We start from the raw sequence: 22531 nt of genomic DNA on the forward strand, positions 1-22531 counted from the left end.
AGGTAACGGGCTAGGTTTCTTGAGATAGAGCCCTGAACAAGACAGAACGAGGTAATCCATTCCCTGGGAGAGCTTATAGCCTAATGCGAATAATAACTACATTTTATGGATTGCTTACTATGTTCTAGGCATTTTGATATGTGGTTTATATTTATCATCAGTATATAAAGCACATACAAGATTTTTAGTAAGAGGATGGCAAAATTTACTAAGATATCAAATCCAGCTTCCTGAATGCTTTGTGGAACAAGATTGTATATACATAAATATAATAAAAATAAACAAAGCTAAGTTTTAGTGTTACTAGCCATTCACCATTTTTAATCTTCTTTTTTTTCCTTTTAGGATGAGCCAGGGCACAAATAAATGAATATACATCATTGTTGACTATGCAAAGATGACTTTCTTGACTCCTGATCAGTAAGGGGGGCATGCCCTTTATTTTTCTAGTGGTGATAATAGGCCCATGCTGATCTTTCTTCCCGTTTGCTTTTGTTTGTAACCAAAAGCAAGGTGATTGGCTGCATGTTACCAGTACCAACCAATAAATATTTAAAGATAGTGGCAAATATTTATATTATTTATATATAAAGACTTTTAAGAAAGAATTCAGTCAAGTTTGTTATAAAGTCATATTTTATTTATTGAATCCTTTTTTTTTTTTTTTTTAACTGATGCTTTTCTGCTGGCTCCCATTTTTAAATAAGAGTATTCTGAATCTCTGGCTTTTCAGTTCCGCCAGTTTAATTTCTTGATACTGAAGAGTGCTCTGTTTTTGATTTCCCTCTAGCTCAGCTTCAGAGGTGATCTGTGTGTTGACTTTGGCCTTTCATGGGCAACAGTGCACATGGCATTGAGCCCCTGAGGCTTAGGATCCAAAGGTGGAAAAATTCACTGGGCTAGATCACTCTCACTTTAGTATACATTGACATTTGTATGGGATTTTACACTATAAAGTATTTTCACTCAGAGCATTATCGTTCAGTCTTCACCTGCTCTCTGAAGGCTGGTGTTATTAACCTAGTTATATAGGTGAAGAACGAGATTCATCCGTTGAAGGAAATGGCTTGCTTGCCAGTGGTACCTTGGATTTGGTTCTAGGGTTTCGACACTTTAGAAGTCGTCTTTCCTCTACATGTAAGCTGCTGAGGTTGTGTGATGACATCTCTTGTGCTGTTTGTCCTTCCCTCTTCTTTTGTGAAGAAGGGTTGCTGAGTCACTTGCAATAGAGCTGTGACTGTACAGCTCCAATCCTACCACCATCATTGCCTAGGTGATCTGAGGGGTAGTGACCTAACTTATTAAAGTTACCCCTCTTCCGCAGAATTGATAGACCAAAAATGAACTCATTGCCCAGATTACATTTTTTCCCCCAAGTAATTATTAGTGCAAATAGTTATTTCCTGAATTTATGAATCCTGTTGGTTTGGAATTCTTCAATGTGCATTTTGTAAAGTTGGGACTATCTGTACATATTTGTGTTATATAACTATAGAAATAGTTGCTTATCCAGGCTTTTGAAAATACATTAGATTTTTGCTTTTTACTGTGAAATTTTGTATTGATTTGTTCCTATCTAAGAGGTATCATTACTGTAATGCTCAATAAAAACCTCATTGTAAAGTGAGTTTCCCTGACCTGGAACCTAGGGATTTCCTCTCATGGTTGCCATGTAGTTAGAAGTCACGCGCATGTTTTTTCAGGACAAGAGAAACAAACAAACAAAAAACAAAAACAAAAAGAGAACTATTTAAACTTGAAAAATTTTTTTGTAAATAAAGCTTTCAGGGATTTTCATAAATTAAGTGCATGTGTGTTAAAGATTTATAAAATTAGCTGGTTTTCCAGCATTTCAACCTGTTAAGAATTTATTTTTAAGAATGAGGAAAATGGTGGTCTGTAAATTCTGCACTTTTGACAAATGGGTCCTGGATTCTGAGTTGTTGGCTCCTAGGTGGAAGGTGGGGGAGAAAGAGTATAGAAGAGAGGAGTCTAGGATTACCCCTAAGTTTTGACTATGGACAAATGGATAGATTTTAGTGCCATTATCTGAACTTTGGAGTATTGTAAGGATTGTGAAAGCAAAGGGAAAGAAAGATGGGTTCCTTGAGGATAGGACTGTGTGTTAAACTGATACCCCGAGCATCTACTATGTATGGGTCGTTCTTCAGGTGTTGGAAATGGAGTATGAACAATCAGACAAAAATTTTTGCCCATAAGAAATTATATTCTAAGAGGGATGAAAGTAGAAGTAGATAATAAATTAAAAAAAATTTTTAGTATGTCAGATGGTTGGTGCTGTGGGGGAAATGAAGCAAGGTAAGGAGAGGAATTACTGGGATGGCTGTGTTGCACTTTTAAGCAGGATAGTCAGGATGGGCCTGGATGATGAAGTGACAGTTGAGCAAAGACCTGCAGGAAGTGATCTAGAACACTGGTTGGACTTGGGTGTGGAGGGAAGAACATTCCAGGCTGAAGGATCAGGAGTTGCAAAGGCTCTGAGGCAAAGGCCTCTTTCTCCAGAATAGCTAGGAGACCAGTCTGGCTAGCACTGAATGAACCAGGGGCCAAACAGTAGTAGAAGAGGGTGGAGGGGCTGCAGATGCACAGGGATCACGAAGGACCTTACTTGGCCTTATAAGAACTTTTGTAAGAACTGTTAGCACCCATTAGAGGTGCTAATAAATACTTCAGGGTAGAATGGGGGAGTCCGATGAGTTGGTGCATTGCCCCAACCCATGCGCACAACTGTCATTCCAGAAGGCTCTGAGTACTGGAGCCAGTACTTTTGTTGGGCCCTAGAAATTCAGGGTATTCCAGTCCAGCTCTTTAAATAACATGGGCTTATTTCACTTTTTCAGGTTTCTGTTGCCAAAAGGAAGGGAGCAAAGAGATTAGCTCTAGACTTCTGCTGACAAAAGAAGATTAGCCTGCTGGCAGGTTGAATGTTTTCTAACTTCTTTGGGCTTCTAGGTTTTTTCGTACTATTGGGTCATATTTTAAAAGACATTTTTACCTGCCTTCAGCATTGCAGATCTCATTTATTTTTTGTTTTATTTGGCTCTGCATCTGCTTTACATTCCTCCACCTTCCCCCGATGACTGTTACCTGTTACTAATGTTTTAGCTGTGAGGCTCCAAAGCCGTCTCTGTTAACTTGAATAAATTGAAATAGATCGATTAATTTGAATAGATTGAAAGATCCTGCATGTATGTGACCTTACAAAACCCCATAGGATTTATTGTCTTCCTTGCCTTTATAGATACAGGCTTCTCTCCTCTTTCACGGGAGCTATCCCCCTTTTACTGCTCTATCATCTAGTTGCGGAAAATAAGTGTTCCTAAACACAGATTCCCATGGCAACATAACAAAAAGGTAATAGAACAAATGTTTATTTTGTCTAGCTGCTGAGTAACTTTAGACCCTGAACACGTTGGCTCCTGTTACTTTGAATGATGTTGTTACAGATTTCCTTGTTTTCCTCAAAACCTCTAGGCCTTGGTGGTATTGTCACTGTGCCTGTGACATGAAGGAAGGTATGTGAGTATGTGTGTTTTACTGTCAGTCTGCCCACAAGTATGCATTGGTTGCTTTTGCAGGCTTATGGTCCAGAGTGTAGGCATCACACAACACACAACCATGCCACAAAAAAAAAAAAAAAAAAAAAAAAGGCAAAAAAGCATACCAACTGTCCCCTTTGTTTTCTTGAATTCATTAATTCAATATTGGCAGTGCTAAGCACTGTGTTAGGTGTTGTGTTTATAAAGATAAAAAAAAAAAAAAACTGAAAAAGCAGGAAGGGTGCCTGCTTTTGAACATACCAGTCTAAAAGGGACACGTTTACATTGGTTCCTCAGAGATTGCTTTGGATGTCCTCGGTAGCTGTTCTATTCTGCATCCTTTCACTTAAGTTGCCATCTCATATCTACCTTTAGGTTTCTACTGCTTCCCTTGAAATTTTCTTTTAGATTCTTTTGTGTCTCTCTTGACTCTAGTGATATACTGGTCACTTTTTATATCTAAGGCAACTTTGTGTAAGGATATGTATTGGATATCTGTGTCAGAGAAGCCTTTTCATCTGATGATTCACATCTAGAAAGTGATGACATCAGCACGTGCCCACAATAGGTCAGAACTTCTTCTTTTGATCTGCCTAGGGCTCAGGGAGGCTGTGTTTTAGGGGAAGCAAGGGACTGTGAGGGTAGAGGTCCTTTAGATTCTTAACCCAGTCCTGTACTTCCACTTGGGATGGTGCCCTTAATCATGCCCTTAGTCTGTCCTGTGACATTCAGCCTGAAGTGTCTGGGTTATGCAAGTGTAATATCGAATTCTTCTTTTTTGTATTTCCTCATTCCTGTGGTAAAAAGAACTTTATCCCCAGAAATAAATGCTTTATTCTTAATATCCCCAAGAGCTATTTCTTCCTTTTTTTTTTTTTACCCCCCTCTTCTGTCATATCCATGTAGGGCTTTAGCTAACTTGAGCCTCTTGAACTTAGACTTTTGCATAATAGTTTCTATTTACGTTTTCTGCTCCAGGCTACCAAATGCTCGGAAAATCTTAGTTATCTTCCTCATTTGGTGTAATAAAATTAGGCTTCCTAATGATTTTAGTACTAAGTCGAAGTGAAATATCGATGTTGACATCTTATATTGATAAACTTCTAATAGTTTTCTTGACATTATACGTTTGTCTTACTTCATTTTCTATCCTAGTTTAGCGTCCTAAGTGCCTTCTTTATGCTTTGAGTGATCTCCTTTGAGGTTAGCAATCTCAATAAGTTAAATGATATCGATGCTAAAAGGAACCAAAGGGAGGAAAATAGCAAATTAAGAAAACAGACAGTTTTATGAACATCTATCAAGCTGTGTTTACATTTCCAAATATAATATAACCTATTGACATTTTGGGTGAGATAATTTTTTTTGTTGGTGGGAGGCTCTTAGGCATTGTAGGATGTTTAGCAGCATCCCTATACCCTACTTGTTAGATGCCAGTAGCAACCTCCAGTTGTGACAACGAAAAATGTCTCTAGACGTTGCCATATGTCCCCTGGGGACAAATCACCCTTTGTTGAGACCTACTTATATAACCCTACATATTTGGATTGATTAACCCTGAGGAAAAACTAGATAGGATAACTTGAACCTTCCACCTCCAAAAAGATAGAAAAACTATACTTTCTGTGCATATTCTTTTTGAATTCATCATCTGATACAATCTTAACAGTAGCCTTGCTCATACACTTGTATGTCCATATTTGTATTTCCAAACCTTATCTCAGAAATATCTAACCCTTTGGATTTCAAGTCCATTGAAATGTAATGTTTCATGCTTTCCCTTGATAATTTTTCTACACATTGCTTGAGGATGATCTCAAATGTGGCACTAACTACCCTACGAATAGATTGATGCTATAAGCTTATATGGTTCATCCTAAGAGATATGGAGGTGATGTTTGAAGGAAGCTTTCATTGGCACTGATAAATGACAGTGCTCATGAAAACTGCAATCATATAATGAGTCAAGTACCTGAAGGTTTCTGTAACTAATATTAAGGCAGCATGATTTTGAGAGTTAGAAATGTGTGTGTATATGTATTCGTTTATGCTTTGGATTTACTGTAGTGAAGAAAATCTGTTGGTCATCCATTAGTGTTAAATGTCCATCAATGTTAAAAGAAGTAGACATAAAATATAAGTGAACTGTGTATATAAAAAAGGTATTGATGTGTCTAGAGGTATGGGTGCATTGTGGGCTTTTGTAGTTTGAGTGGTTTCATGGAAGAAAAAGCATTTGAAGATTATTTTGAAAGATGGGTAGTATTTGGAGAGGAGGAAAGGGAATGTTTTAAGGTAACAGGAGAAAACATAACTAAGAGAATTAGCTATGAGATGGACTAGCTTGACAGCAAGCATATCTCAGGTAGGGTGAACCCAGTTGTGATTCTCATTCCGGTTGTACTTCAGAATCATTTGTGGAGCTTTTGTAGATTCTGGTTATACTTCCGAATCATTTGTAGGCACTTGGGTCCTACACCCAGAAATGAAGAACTAGGTCTGGAGTAGGGCTAAGGCAGTTGCATTTTTCTAGGCCATGGAGGGCTGTTAAAGTTTCTTGAGTTGTAAAGTATCGAGAGAAAAGTGTTTTAAAATTGATACTGACTGGAGTGTGTAGAATGGATTGGAAGAAGCAAATGTATTGCTTTTAAAAGTCTTCAGTGATTTGTTTATGTGAGTATTTATTCTGACTCCCCAGCTAGATTTCTCAGTTTCTTGAGGTCAAGAACTACCTGTTTTGTTATGTATTTATTAATCTTGCATTATGTTCCAGGTACTGGAGGATACACAGATCACCTATAGCTTCTGCTCTCCTTCATGGGAAGGAGAAACAAATAATAAAGGGATTTTTTTTGTTTTTTGTTTTAGTTCAGTGTCTAAAATATTGGCTACATTATGTTGCTGATTGTAGTCTTAGATCCTATCTAATTGCTGAATAATGTATATTTTAACTTGAGGAAACTATATTTTAGTTATCCATATCATGACAACAAATGATCAAGGATTTGGTCCCTCAATTATATTTTAATTTCTCTATTTTACTGTTATCTCAGAGGTTTACTCAACCTCAGATTTGAGAATAAGAGATCTAAAAATACATATTGAGAATCTACTATGTGTTAAACCCCATGCTGGAAGCTGATTGTGAAACTATTTTATAATAGCATGTTATTTCAACTTAAAACATTTAAATTTTTTTTAATGTTTATTTATTTTTGAGAGAGAGAGACAGAATGCAGGTGGGTTAGGGACAGAGAGAGAGGGAGACACAGAATCTGAAGCAGGCTCCAGGCTCTGAGCTGTCAGCACAGAGCCCGACGTGGGGCTTGAACTCACGAGCTGTGAGATCATGACCTGAGCCGAAGTCGGACGCTCAACTGACTGAGCCACCCAGGCACCCCTCAACTTAAAACATTTAAAACTATCTTTTATAGTTCGTAAAGTAGTCACATAATCTTATTTGAACCTCAAAACAGCATTGTGAGATAAAGAGAGCTGGTGATACCCCCATTTTATTGATTTGGGAACAGGCTTGTAGAAACTTTGTCTGAGATCACCTGCTAGGAAGTGCCAGAACCAAAACTAGAACTCAGATCTTTTGACTACTAGTTTACTTTTCTCTGTATCACACCGCATACGTTTATGCTTAATAGAAAAACTTGAGATTAGAGCATCAAAATCCCGCAGAGACCATTCACTAGGATGAAAAGTAGCTTTGTTAAATGGAATTCCAGTGATTTTTCTTGGGGAGTAAAAAGATTCTTAAGTAATACAATATTCCCAAAAGTAACTGAGATATCTCGAAAATTCCAATATTTTGTTTAAAAAAATCAAGTCACTCTGTTTAGTGATTTAAAAATATGACCATAAATTATTTGATGCTTCTCCTTTACAGAGGTGGAGCTCATAATCTTCACCCTCAGTGAAGGTTGGACTTACTGACTCACTGTTCTAATATATGGAATGTGTAGTAATGATGGAGTGTGATTTCTAAGGGTAGGTCATAAAAGATATGTGGCCCCCATCTTGCTCTTTTCTCTGAACGTTTCTCTGAAATGAGTTTCCCTAGAGCAGTTTTTCAACTTCAGCACTATTGACATTTTGGGCCAGATAACTCTTTGCTGTGAGGGATGTTTAGCAGTATCCCTGGCCTCTACCCATACAGAGATGCCAATAGCACCCCCCTCCCCAGCCCCCTCAACACTGCCCCCCCCCTCAAGTGTAATAGGCAAAAATGACTCAGCCATTATCCAATATCCCCTGGGGGAAAACTGCCTTCGGTTGAGAACCACCACTTCAGGGATAGCCAGCAGCTATGCTGAGAAGACACCCAAGCAGTCCCGAAGAGAAGCCCGCATTGCGAAGAACTGAGGCCTGCCAAAGCCATGTAAGGTAGCCATCCTGGAAGTGGCACTTCCAGCTCGGTCAAGCCTTCAGATGACTGTAGCCAACTAAGGCCAGCATCCTGACTGCACCCTCATGAGAGACTATGAGCCAGAACCACTCAGCATCCTGCTCCCCAATTCCTGACTCACAAAAACTGTGAGATAATAAATCTTGTTTAAGCCACCAAATTTGGGGGTAATACATTAAATGTTACTGTAAAATATATGTCATATAAGATGGAGAGTCACAGACTAAGCAAACCAAAAATTGTGAAGGCACGTTAATGCCTGTTACATGCATCTATAGATACTCATGTTCATAGCATATACTTGTAAGGGTGCTTTTCTGGATATGAAGCCTATCAGCACTATTACTGTAAAAGCCTTTTAATTGTAGTAGCAAAGCAAAGTTCATTGATTGTAATACTAAACAGTTACAATGTAACATGGTTAGTTTATTTCATATTTGCTTGCATGCAGTTAAAAATTATTTAATGATAACTTCAAAACGTTTGTTACTGAAGTTTTCAAACACAAAAGTAGAGAAGATAAACCCATGGTGACAACATTCTAATGGGGCTTGGGAAAATAATGCCACATGTAATAAAATAATCCACATGTAATATTTTTGTAATCAATATGAGGTAACTATTGTTCTTGATGCATATGTATCATTTTGCATTTGCAATAAAAAAAATACGTTAACGGGCACCTGAGTGGCTCATCTGGTGGAGCATTGGGCTCTTGGTTTCAGCTCAGGTCATGATCCCAGGTTGGTGGGATTGAGCCCCACGTCGGGCTCTGCACTGAGCATGGAGCCTGCTTGTGACTCTTTCTCTCCCTCTCTCTCTGCCCCTCCCCTGCTTGTACTGTCTCTCTCTCTCTAAAATAAAAAATAAAGTAAAAAAAAATATGGTAATAGACACCACTGTGGCATTTATTTACTTATTTATAAAGTTTATTTGTTTATTTTGAGAAAGAGAATCCCAACTAGGCTCTGTGCTGTCAGCACAGAGTCTAATGTGGGGCTCAATCTCAGGAACCATGAGATCATGACCTGAGCCAAAATCAAGAGCTGGAGGCTTAACTGACCGAGCCACCCAGACATCCCTCCACTGCGACTTTTAAAGCTTCAATGAAGAAGTATCTTACAAAAATCATTTTATTTTCTTTCTTGTTTTGTTTTTGTTTTGTTGTTTTTTAGAAGGGGAGGGGGAATGAGCAGGGGAGGGACAACAGGAGAGAGAGAGAGAGAGAGAGAGAGAGAGAGAGAGAGAGAGAGAGAACGAACCTTAGGCTCTGCACCCAGAGCAGTGGGTGGGGCTCGATCTCACCACCTTGAGATCATGACCTGAGCCGAAATCCTGAGTCCAATGTTTAACAAACTGAGCCACTCAGGCACCCCAGTTTGGGTTTTTAGACTGCACGTCTAAGTGAATTTCTGCATTGTTTGAATTTAAGTTTTCATCAGGCTAATAAAAATTGAAGCAATTGTGAAAAACATTTTTGCTCCAGTTGCTTAGAAGTTTTGCAGCAAGAATTGGGCCAATCAGGAGTGGCAAGTATCTCGTATATGTGTTGTCATGCCCTGAATTCCAGCCACATAACTAGTGTCCCTGATAAATGCTGTCACAAATACATTTTCCTATCTGAATGAGATTTTCATGAAAATACTGAATTTGCATAAAAGTTCTTAATAGTTATGTAAGGCGAGTTATGTGGTCAATTAAATTCCTTTTTCCATTCAGGGTACTAATCTGTTGATAGGGTTTTTTTATATGTTATTTGTGTTTTGAGCTTCTTTGAGAGGAATATTTAAAACTGAAAAGCTAGAGAACTGGTCATGTTGTACATACTTGTAACAATTGTGTTAATAACATCTGTTGTTCTGCCCATAAGTATGAAAGTGTTATTGTAAGAAATTCCACTTAAAAGTACTATATATAGTTGCAAATAGTCAAATAATTTTGTGATTTTTTAAAAAAAAATCAAAGTGTTATTTAAAAAAAGTATTTGAGAGTTAGTGAAGATATTTTAAAAAAAACTAATAATGTTTCAAATGTTACAAGTTTTTAAAGTCCGTGTTAAGTTTTAAGTTTCTTGCTTCTCTGAATATTTTTTGAGGTTCCTAAATCAAAACTTGAGTTCTAGTTTTTGCATAAATTTGCCTTATTTTCATGACATTATTTCCAAAATGGAGGGGTAGAGCATAAAAATAAAAAACTCCAGGGATACTTGCACATTTGCCTGAATTTAGAAGAAAGGAAAAGTGGATTTCTGTAATAGAGGGAGATGTGTGCCAAAAAATATTTCCAGTATGCTGTATATTGAAATTTGTATCAGGTGTTCTAGGTAAAGAGAAAGTTCCCAAGTTAGTAGTATAAATTACTTAGTTATTTAAAAGGCACATTTTAAAGGCTGTTATCAATTAACCTGAATTCAATTGGAAAAAAGCCTCAAACTGTATGATCGGGAGAAGAGATGTCATGTTTTTGCAAACTATTTCTTTCCCCTTAGATACACATTAAAGTCTATTTATTTTGAGAGAGAGCGCACACGTGCGTGAGCAGGGGAGGGGCAGAGAGAGAGAGAGAAAAAATCCCAAGCAGGCTTCATGTCAGCACAGAGCCAGGCGTGGGACTGGATCCCATGAACCATGAGATCATGACCTGAGCCCAAATCTAGTTGATGCTTAACCCCTTGAGCCACCCAGGTACCTCTCCCCTTAGGTATTTTAATTAATGCACTAATGAGAATTTGTTAATTCATTGTAACTACAAATTTTAATATATTTACATTTTTCATTAGTTTCCAAAAATAAAATTGTGTTTGTCTTTTTAACCATGATTGAGGGTTCATTTTTTTCTCGTTAACATCATTCAGGGATTAGTGAAGTCATCTACGACCATTGAAAGAAACTGTAAAACCACTTCTGATCCCCACAGATTACTCAGAGACTTGTCAGGTGATTGCTCATTCTTCATTCTGTTGCGGAAAACCCCAATTGTTTTTTGAGGAAAGACCTGGTGCTGTCATTTGTACACTCCCACACACTGTGAGTGTGGGCACTTGTCCTCGGTACGCAGCCCCTCGCCTTTCTTAAGGGGCTGTCTCTCTTCCTCTACCTAGCAGCTCACCTGGCTGGGAGCGTGTATTGATCTGCCTCTACTTTGCAACACAAAATCTGCAAGCTAGGTGCCAGCCACGGAGCAGAAACAAAACCTGTGTCTCTAAACCTATCAAAAGCTCAGTTGGTGAAAATCCTCTTTGGAGGATTCTGAGGAACATGGAACTTACTCTCTTTTTTCTAAACACACTTAAAAGTTCCTCTTTGATTAAGTCCGTCAGAGAGCAGAGTGCCATGCTATCATGTGCTCTCCACCCACCTTTGCTAATAATGAACTGTATGTTGGCTTTATGAAAGTCTCCACTGATGGATACTCTAAGAAAAGAACCATCAGAAACCCACTATTATATTTGTGTAAGAATGGTGATTAGGACATTTTTACCACATTATACAGTGTCTCCTTCATAAACATACGCAGGAGGAACTTTTCTCTGGTTTTACTACAGGAATAATTATGCCTTTCTTCAGTTCTCCTGAGTACCCAGTTTGTTTTTATTATATGGTTCCTGTGACTCATGTCTTAACTGGTTGTGTTCTCTTGTTGTGTGATGGCTTTAGTGGACTCAGAGCCAAAATTGAGACCCACCTCTAATGGGTATTTAGAAAGGACCTCACAATATACATTTTTTTTTCAATTTTTTAAATGGTTATTTTTGAGAGAGAGCATGATTGGAGGAGGGGCAGAGAGAGAGGGAGACACAGAATCCCAAGCAGCCTCCAGGCTCTGAGCTGTCAGCACAGAGCCCGATGCGGGGCTTGAACTCACAAACTGCAGGATCAAGACCTAGGCTGAAGTGGGACGTAACAGCCACCCAGGCGCCCCTCATAATATACATTTGTATATTAACCTCATCCGTCCAGAGTTTATTCTCCTGTAATCACTATCATTTCAAATTATGTATGTACAGTTCCAGGCTGCTTTAAATCCATTGTGGAATGAAGTAGGATAAATAAACTTAGAAGTTAAACAATTATATTAGGCTATATTAAGAATCTAGTAAGCCAGTTTTTTTCAGGGAGGGAGGAGGCAAGTATGAATGTGTACTTAACCATTCAGTTTTATTTAGTGAATATTATATCCTATGCACTGGATTCATAGCAGATGAGTGACTGCGACATAACTGCTTTCAGTGAGTTTTACATTTTTTTTCTTTAGTTTTTTCTTTACCATATCAATAACTTTATAAAATGTGAGTTAATTTTAGAACTTTGGGAGACTTTATGTGAATTTACAGTTGGAGGAAAAACTTATTAAGCAATGTATCCTGAGTTTTAGTTTGGAGAACCTCACCATTGTAAAGATAATTCCATTTTATGATGTTGTTCATGAAAACAAGGTTTTTATTTGTAGCTCTAATTTAAAAAATGTGATTAAGAGGCCCAACTGGTAATACTAGTAAGTGAATCATTATCATAAAGGCAAAGCCAGTAGCTGCTCCTTGGGTTGCCCTTAATCCTGGGCAGTTTGGCATTCTGGAAAAAGAGTGAACACTGAAATTAGACCAATCTAGGTTTGAATCCCACTGTTTATGAGTTACATGACCTTGGGTGAGTTGTTAATATTTCTGACCATCAGTTTCTTATTTTGGAAAGTAAATATAACTATCTCAAAAAGTTATTATAAGGATTAAACATTTCCCAGATAGTATGTGACATGGTCAGGTGTTCAGTAAATTTGAATTTCTTTCCTTTGAGTATTTAATTGGTTTTATTAGGTGATTAAGAAATTATTAATAATTTCTGCTTTGGGTGATCACAGTGTTCAATTTAGGATTAAATGAGTGATTTCTCCTCTCTCCAAACATTGCTTTGGTTAGTGATAGTAACGGGAGGCTAGGTCAGAGCAATTAAATGCTTAAAGCAGTGGTGTTGGGGATGGGTTGTATATTCCTTGTTTCAGTAGCTTTGCTATAGGGATTCTGCTTAACTGATAAACAGAAAGCAGTTTCTCTGAACAATTCCTGCTTGTTCTCTTTTGTAAGCGTATTATGTTTTAAAAAGTGCAAGTGTATGTCCTTTGAAGTAAAAATTATTTGTTCTAGGGAAATCATGCAATTATTGATGAAGCAGTATGAATTAAGATGTCCATTGTAGTATGTGAATGAATAGAATGGCTATAATGCCCATCAATAAAGAGAATAGTTAAGTAGATTGTGGTGCAGATATTTAAGGAAATTACTGTAAATTATTGTTTAGTAAAATGGAAAATGCGTATGGCTTATGAATAGAGGATACAAATTTATGTTCTGTGAGTATAGCTATGTAAGTATCATTTGAAGGAGATACAATGTTAATAGTGGCTTTATTAAAGTTAGTACCTATTTTTTTATTTTAGGTTAATAGAACAATATAGATGACTTATGCTTGTAATTTACTAATGACCTTATTAAAAGATATAAGCTCATTTTTTTAAAAATCAGAGGATAGAAAAATATAAATAAGTAAAAATGTTAAAATTCTGAATATTTTAGATATTTCTTGTCTGCACATGTATATATACATGTACAAGCACACTTTTTTTTTCCCACAGATAGGCTCATTCTTTACTTCTGAAAGTTGTTTCTTCCCATCAATAATATAACATGTACATGTTAGTACTACGTGGAGATTTTTGTTAATGGCTACAATATATGGGAGAATGTACCATAATCTAAATTCTCTGTCGTTGGACATTAAGGTCATTTCTGGTTTTGTTCTTGTGAACAGGCTGCAGTAAACATTTGTATATTTTGAACCCAATTTATATACTATATGTAATTTTTATTATTTTTATTTAATCTAATTTTTTTAGAGAGCGAGAACACACAAGTGAGAGCGTGTGAGCAGGAGAGGGGCAGAAAGAGTGGAGGGAGGAGGGGGAGAGAGAGAATATTAACCCACACTGGGCTTGATCTCACGACCCTGAGATTGTGACCTGAGCCAAAATCAAGAGCTGGACGCTTAACCAACTGAGACACCCAGGCACCCCATAAGTACATTTTTTTTTTTAAGTTTTATTTAAGTAATCTCTACACCTCACGTGAGGCTGGAACTCACAACTTTGAGATGAAGAGTCACATGCTCTTGCGACTGAGCCAGCTGGACGCCACTATATATAAATTTGTATACTCAATGTATATGTTTTTGAACCCACTTTGTAGAAACGTGGTCAACTGTGTATAGTTACACTGTGTTGTTGGGCGTTCTTTGCTTTCATGTATGTTTCATAATCTCAGATGGCAAGTTCTGTGATATCAGGTACTATGTTTAGTGTTTCTTTTATATCCATAAAGCTCTCGTGAAGGAGATATTTCAGCAAATACTCAGGAAATGATACTTTGGTATTTGTAAGAAACCACATCATTGACTCCATCAGTGTCCTAGATTCACAGGGAGTAGTTAGAACTTTAGGGATTGAGAAACTTCCCCTACATAAAGTAATGCATCCAGAGTGAAAGTTTTTTCTTCTGAAATGCTTATTAATGCTATCCTGAGTTCAATGTAAAATTACAAGAAATACTTTGTCCATATGAAATGCAATTAATTATAGTAGGAAGCATTTTAGAAAAGCAGAGTTCATATAATTAGGATATATTTAAAATGGACTGAACTGTTGGCAAAGTTGAACTTCATTATTCTTTAAGAGTTCCATTCAGAGATCCATTAAGTAGTCATTCAATGGTATCCATTAAGAGTTCGTGCTTGAAAACATACCAGTTGAATCTGAATCTCAGCTCTGCCATTTTCTGTCCATACTGTGGGCACATTGTTTAATCGCTTTGTGCCTCAGTTTTCTCATCTGTACAATGGAAATAATAATAATGTCTTTCTTTTAAGAGAGTGAGAGCATGCACCAGCTGAGGAAAGGGGCAGAGAGAGAGAGAATCCCAAGCAGGCTCCATGCTCAGCAGGGAGCCCAACGCCGGGCTTGATCCCCTGACCCTGGGATCATGACCTGAGCCGAAACCAAGAGTTGGGCGCTCAACCAATGAGCCACCCAGGAGCCCCAATAATGATGTCTTTTTGCTAAAGATGTTCATTTATGTAAAGATCTAAAAACAGTATCTTGCAATAACAAAGCACTCAATGATTGTATGTTTTTAACATTACTATCCGTTTCTTGTTGGATGCTATTGAATTTATTTTTCTTTTAAGATTTTATTTTTAAGTAATTCTACACCCTACGTGGGGCTCGAAATTACAACCTGAGATCATAAGTCGCACGCTCCACCGACTGAGCCAGCTGGGTGCCCCTGGATGCTACTGAATTTGTAAAAATTGAGAGCCAAATAATAAAGTTGAAGATTTTTCTTTCGTGTTTCAGATAACTGCATTACAAAATACTCTTTCATGCTTTTGTTAAGCATATTTTGAGAGTGTGCCCCTGCCGGGCATTATGCTAAGTACTGTGCAATACAGAAGTGATAAACCAGAAGACAGTAACTGCCCTCCAGGTGCTTATGATGAATGGGAAAGGCAGACATTATTAATGTCTAATAATTAAGCTTTACTATAGGCCAGGCCCTTTTGCTAAAGCTACTACAAAAGTTATCACATTTAATCTTAACAAGCATTCTCCTTATTAGATACGTACCTTATCCTCATTTTATATATAAGCCCGAGAGAATTTAATTAACTTTCTCAAGATTATATAGCTACTAAGTGACAGAATTTGAATTAAAATCCAGATTGTCTAATACCAAACCCTTATTTAACCACCCTGCTGGGTGGTAAATAAACATACAGTAATAAATTTTTATTATTGGGATAGGGTACTGATTAATCCTAGCCTACCTTTTGCTGAATAGATACAGGAGTCAAATAGAGATGAAAATATGTACTTTATTACTGTAAAGCTGGCATGGAGAACAGCTTGGACAGGCAGCTCAAGTAGCCTTCTTATTTTTTCCCTACTGAGTTTAACTTGCACATTCAGTCATAGGCAGGTCAGCTAGAAACCTGATGACATTCCTTGCTCCAGGAGGTCCCCAAGGGCTTATCAGTGGAGGAGAGAACATGTTCAGCCCACAGGTGGGCAGGCAAACTGAGGTGGAGAGTTGAGGAGGATGGGTCACATAGCAGGGGCCATTTTCTGTCTCACAAGAGCCATTGAGGGGTTTAGAGAAGAGTCTAAGTTTACTTGGTACTTCCAAGAGGGAAGAAGTTATTATTTTATGGGTTTGTAGGAACAGGAGTGGGAGAGAAGAGAACACCCCCTCCCTTTTTGTAGGATAAGGAAGGAAACAAGAAGGAGGGTGTTGTGACAGAGAATAACAGACCTGTTGATACATCTCTGAGGGGGATGGCTATTTAAACCAATGCTTGAAGAAGAAGGATTCGGCTGTAGGGTAGAGTGGAGGTGGGAGAGAAGAGCAGCTCAGGAACCAGAAACAGCCTGTCTGAAGAGTTTAAGGAACTAAAAGGAGCCAGCATGTTCAAAACATAGTGGTGGGGGAAAGGAGAGAGTCATGCAGGAGCAGGTTAGAGTGGTCATTGGTGGTCAGGTCATCTGAGCCTTGTAGGCTATGATAGGAAACTTGCATTTTATTTTATGTACCAAGGAAATTTCTTGAAGGATTTGAAGCAGTAGGTAGTGTCATCTAATTTATATTTTTAAAAGATTGAATTGGATGCTTGTGGTGAGTATATTAGAATGTAACAAAACAGGGGCACCTGGGTGGCTCAGTCGGTTAAGCGGCCGACTTCGGCTCAGGTCATGATCTCTCGGTCCGTGAGTTCAAGCCCCGTGTCAGTCTCTGTGCTGACAGCTCAGAGCCTGAAGCCTGTTTCAGATTCTGTGTCTCCCTCTCTCTGACCCTCCCCCATTCATGCTCTGTCTCTCTCTGTCTCAAAAATAAATAAATGTTAAAAAAAAAAAAGAAAAAAAAAAAGAAAAAGAATGTCACAAAACAGGAGGTAGGGAGACCAGCAGAAGGCGGCAGGCTGGTGACGAGGATGATTTGGACTAGTATGTTAGCAGTGCAATGAAGAGAAGTTGAATTAGAGATGTATTTTGGAGATGGGAAACTACAAGACTTGCTGATAGGTTTGGATGGGGACCAGGAGGCTGGAGCTGGAGGAAAGGGAGAAAACAAGTGATACTCAGATGTCTGACTTGAGCAATTGGATGAAAGTCCATTTATTGAAATATAAGAGACAAGGAGAGGAATAATTATAGGTGTTTTGAACTTGCTAAGCTTTAAGGTGCTTATGTGTTTTTCATATGGAGATGTTAGGAAGGCAGTCAGGCTCAGAGAAGGGATTTCAGTGAGAGACTTGGGAGTTTTCAATATAAGATGGCATTTAAGTCTTGGACATAGATGAGATTATCCAGAGATAATGTAGGAGAGAGAAGAGGGCCTAGTGCCATGCCCTGAGGAACTAACAGAGAGTTCAAGTAGAGGAACCACATGCAATGAGGACAGAGAGGGAGCTGCCATAGAGGTCACAGAAAACCAGTAGAATGTGCTGATACGGACTCCAGAATGGAGAGTGTTTAGAGAAAGGGGAAGTGTTAACCATGTCAATTTCTAATCCAGAAAAGTGGCAGTTGGATTTGGTAACAGGTCATTAATGACCCGAGAAGAACGGTTTCAGTGTAATGGGTTGAGGAAAGAATGGGAGCCAAGGAAATGACTCACACCTTAAGATACACATGAATTACCTGGAGATCTTGTCAAAATGTAGATTCTACTTTAAGGCCTGAGAGTCTGCATTTCTAAAGAGCTCCCACATAATGCCAGTGTTGCTGGTCTGTGGAATGGCAGAGGTAAAGACTTCACTGTGGGTTAGAGTTTTGTGGCGGGCTTCATAAAATACAGATTGCCGGACCCACTTCAGGGTTTCCAATTCAGTAGGTCTAGGGTGACACCTGAGAATGTGCATTTCTTATAAGTTCCCAGGTGACACGAATGCTACTGGTCTAGGAACCATACTTTGAGAACCCTTGGAGAACATTAACATTAACCCTTGGGGGAACTTTCAAGGTTAAGTTTTTGTTTGTTTGTTGAGGGTGGGAAATACCTAGAGCATATTTATGTTGATGAGAATGATCCAAAAGATAGGCAGAAACTCAGAATGGAGAGAGAAAAGGAATGAAGGAGTAAAGAACTTGAAAGGAGGAGGGAGATGGCTCCAAAGTGAGAGCCATCTTGGATTTTTGTAAGAAAGGACATGTGTTCTTAGAGCAAGAGACAAAGCAGAGAAGATAGGTCCAACTGCAGGTGGTTTTGTAGACTTACCCAGGAGGCAGATGGAGCTTCCCTCTGATGGTTTCTATTTTCCCAATGAAGCCAAGGACAACTTTGAGGGAAGAGAGTGAATTGGAGGTTTGAAGAGAGTGACAGTGTAAAATGATGACTTTGAGTAAGAAAATGGACTTCCTAGGGAAAAAAAAATGGCAGTTTTAGGGCACTTGGGTGGCTCGGTTGAGTGTCCAGCTCTTGGTTTCAGCTCAGGTCATGATCTCACGGTTCATGAGTTCAAGCCCCGTGTTGCATTCTGCACTGACAGTGCAGAGCCTACTAGGGGTTCTCTCTCTTCCTTTCTCTCTCTCCCTCTTTCTCCGCCCCTTCCCTGCTCATGTTCTTTCTCTCAAAATAAATGAGTAAACTTAAAAAAAAAATTCTTAAAAAAAAAAAGTGGCAGTTTTGAGAGCCTTATTTGCGGGTAAGGCCAGAAATTAAGAATGAAACCAGTCTGTATGATTGTCCATTTTTTTTTTCTTCAACCACAATTTGTTCTTGGATTCAGACAAGGGAAATAAAAATAGTTGAGATCACCCAAAGTCGGACTTTATCCAGGTGAGTATGGGAGAGAGAGGCAAACACACAAGGGAACATGTAATCTAAGCCAGGCGAGAAGGAAAATGAAGATGGGAGAGGGCTTGAAGGGTCGAATCAGGCAATGATGATGAGGTCCACAAATTGTTGTAGTCAGGATACAATTAAACTAGAAGTAAACTGAAAGGCAAAGAAGGTTTGTGATGGAAAATGGGTGCTGGCATTCAAAATTGTGTAGGCAGGGCAGCTTTTGGTGGAGACAGAGGTCCAGGGTGTGACCATGGAGGTGGCTGGACGAGGTGGAGTTTCCTGGAGAGGTCAGGAAACTGAGAGGCCAGGATGTTGGATGTGCCTTCCACCTGGATGTTGAAGTTGCCAAGAATGATGACAGATGTTGAGGGTGGAGAGGGACTTTGAGATAGGAACTAACTTTTTGGTAAATAATGGAAAATTCCAGGTCAGTGGATTATAGCAGCAGGGAGAATGGAACTAATGGAGAATTAGAGGCTGGAAGTAGGCATGGTTGGCAAGGAGGACATCTGCCCCACCTGCTAGCTTTGAGGTACTGGGATGTGCCCGCTAAGGGCAGGGCTGTAAGACAAGTAGTGTCTTCAAGGTAGAGCCTAGTTTCAATTAAATCAAAGAGTTGGAGGGAAGGCTCAGAAAAGAGGTTGAAGATTTACAGGAGTTGATAACAAATTGGGAGTTGAAGAGTAAGGACATAGTGTAAGGATTTGGGAGTGAAGGGAGGGGAACTTCTGGAACAAGTACAGAGTCACATGGGAAAGAGTTTGGTCATGGTAGATGATCCCAAAGTCTTGGATGCCCATTAGAGGCTGAGATAAACAGGAGGATGCGGCATGATTGGATTAGCCCAGTCTCTAAAAATAATTAAAATATACATCAGGATTCTTGCTGTAGTTGTCCTACATGATCTAGCCTCTGCCCATGCCTCTGACCTCATTCTTTTCTACTCTCCCCTTGCTCCTTGTGTCCCACCTACACAGGCCATCTTTATGCCCTCCAGCACGCCATATTTTTTCTACCACTGTTTCTTTTTTCCTTTGTTTGCACTAGCTCTTCTGAGAGGCAGCATGGCAAAGTGGTTAATAGCATGAGCTGTGGATCCAGATTCCCTGCTCCTGCCACTTTCTAGCTTTGTGATCATGGTCAAGTTCTTAATCTCTCCGTGCTTCAGTTTCCGAATTTCTGACTGGGGGAATGATAATAGCATTCACTTTGTAGGGGTGTTAGGGATTAAAAATTATTTTTATTTTAATTTTAAAAATTAATGTAAAGGGCCTAGAATAGTTTCTGGTATGTGATAAAGACTCCATAAATATTAATAATACTGTTGTTGTTTTTTTCTGTTTGAAATTCTTTTTCCCTATACCTTTATATGGCTATTGCTTTCTCATCATTCAGTCGTCTCAGCTCAAATGTACTTCCTCAGACATTCTAGCTAAAGTAGCAAAACCCCACTGGCTGTCTTCATTTGTCCCATTCTGTTTTATTTAGTCCTAACATTCATCACTATTTGAAATTATTTTTATTATCCTGCTCTTCCCTCCCCCCATCCCCTGAGGGCTGAGATTTGTTGACCTGTTCCTTACTACATCTAAGCTTCTAAAAAGTGGCAGATACTTTGTAGATGCTCAGGAAATTGTTGTGCCAACTCATTGCCCTGAAAGCATCCCAAGCCCTCCTCTCTGGTCAGGCAGTATTTGGTGGCAAGGTGACAGTGAAGGCTACATCAGAGAAGACAGAGTCCAGCTCTTTATATATCAGTCTACTGGCTCATGTAGATGAAGTGGCTGCTTATTTTCGTGTTAATTGGGACACAACTACATCCATTTTTAAATTTATTGTCTAGCTGCTTTCTATGACCACAGAGTTGTTGAGGAGTTGTGACAAAGACCCTAAGCCTCCCAGAGTCTAAAATATTTACTATCTGGTCCTTCATAGAAAAAATTTTCTGATCCCTGATTTAGATGCATCAAAAAAAAGATGAGAAGGAAACACCAAAAATAACAGATTACTTTGGATAGTGGGATTATAGGTTGTTTTAGTTTTTATGTTTATCCTTTATACTTTTTATGTATCTTTGTGTAGACCCATTTAATCTGAAAATGGAAAAGCCTTATAAATACTGATTTTGCAATATTTAAAGCACATTTAATGATGAATTCTTCCTGTTTTTTTTTCCCTTAGTGCTGCCTTTGACACAAAAACTGGGTTACGTGTGGCAGTGAAGAAGCTCTCCAGACCGTTTCAGTCCATCATTCATGCCAAAAGGACCTACAGAGAACTGCGGTTACTTAAACATATGAAACATGAAAATGTAAGTTATTCATTCAAGGAAGAATAAATGCTGCTGTTGAATAAACTGGAAAAAGTTGTGTTTTAATTGCTGCAAATGGGTGTACATTAGAACGCATCACGCTGTGGACCGTGCCTCTCGTACTGGGGTGTAGTGGCCACTGCATTGAACAGACTTTTTTTAATGAAAGGATTTTTGAGAGAAAATATTAAACAAATTTGCATTCTTTACTACATTTACTTCAGGCTGTAGTGTCCAAATATGGGAGTCCAAGGCTATTTTATGTTATTATGGATTATTTCAGTGGGGAAGTTTGAGGCAGCATGTGTTAGGCTCACTGAATGTCCTTTCAAAGGTGGCTGTTATTTTATGGATAATTTAATATTATAATTTTCCTTTTTAATCTTTTTCAAGACAGATTTTCCAAATTCAGACATTTTAATAAATGTGACAAAGACATTGTTTAAGTTAAATATAACTTTTTCTTTTCTGCCAGTTTGGGAACTTGAAAGCAATGCCATACTGCAAAAAATCCTAAAATCCTAGAAAATCCTAATACCGTGGGGGCGTTTGGGTGGCTCTGTCGGTTGAGCATCCGACTCTTGATTTCAGCTCAGGTCATGATCTCATGTTCCGTGAGATTGAGCCCCGAGTAGGGCTCTGTGCTTGCCTGCTTGTGACAGCACAGAGCCTGCTTGGGGTTCTCTTCCTCTCTCTCTGCCCCACCCCCACTCTGCTCACTGGCACGAGTGCACACACATACACACACTCTCTCTTTTTGAAAATAAATAAATAAACGTAAAAACCCTAATACAGTAAATAAAGGGATGCAATTGCAATGTTAGCTGAAAGAGAAAAAAACGATTGAAGATACTTTCCTAAATTTCAAAATCAAGTTTAAAAGAACTTATGTGATTGTGTATGAAAGGATCTGTAAAATTTGTAGCATTGTAGAAACAGTGGCGATAGAGATTTTAGAATCATTTGACCCTATGGATTGTTACTGTGTAGAAAAAAATTCAAAATCTGTAAATTTATTACTTGGCTATTCAGACCTTTTCTGTCTTAATAATTGATTTTTTTTCCCATGGTAAGAAAAAAATTACAGAGATGTGATCCTTTATTAACATACATTTGCTTCCCAAGGTACAAATTTCTTCTACATTGGGAGCATTGAGACTTAAATTTGGAATTGGATTATGGATGCTCTTGTAATTATAGCTGTAGCTTCTTATTTATTTTCATATTTTGCTTTAATTGCATCCTATTGAGCAAGTTGTTCTCCACAGATAACCTGTATTCCTGGGTATAGTGTGCATAAGCATCCATGTGCAAACCTGAGTTTTTAAAGAGTTCCGTGCAGAGCTGCAGCCTTCCTA

General features: G+C 38.5%; 1 protein-coding gene across 4 annotated transcripts in view; it reads left to right on the plus strand.

The window, feature by feature from the left end:
- MAPK14 (mitogen-activated protein kinase 14) overlaps positions 1 to 22531 on the plus strand; it is a 75125-nt gene that overhangs the window by 3616 nt on the left and 48978 nt on the right. For all 4 annotated transcript variants that reach the window (XR_013555605.2, XM_078446855.2, XM_060615322.3 and 1 more), the window contains exon 2: positions 21044 to 21173. Coding sequence is in view for 3 of the 4 variants with exons in the window: in XM_078446855.2 (XP_078302981.1) it covers positions 21044 to 21173 (130 nt within the window). In the remaining variant the exon portion in view is untranslated. The remainder of the gene's footprint in view (positions 1 to 21043; positions 21174 to 22531) is intronic.

Source organism: Panthera onca, chromosome B2, assembly GCF_046562875.1.
Source record: "Panthera onca isolate mPanOnc1 chromosome B2, mPanOnc1 haplotype 2, whole genome shotgun sequence".
NCBI classification, from domain to species: Eukaryota; Metazoa; Chordata; class Mammalia; order Carnivora; family Felidae; genus Panthera; species Panthera onca.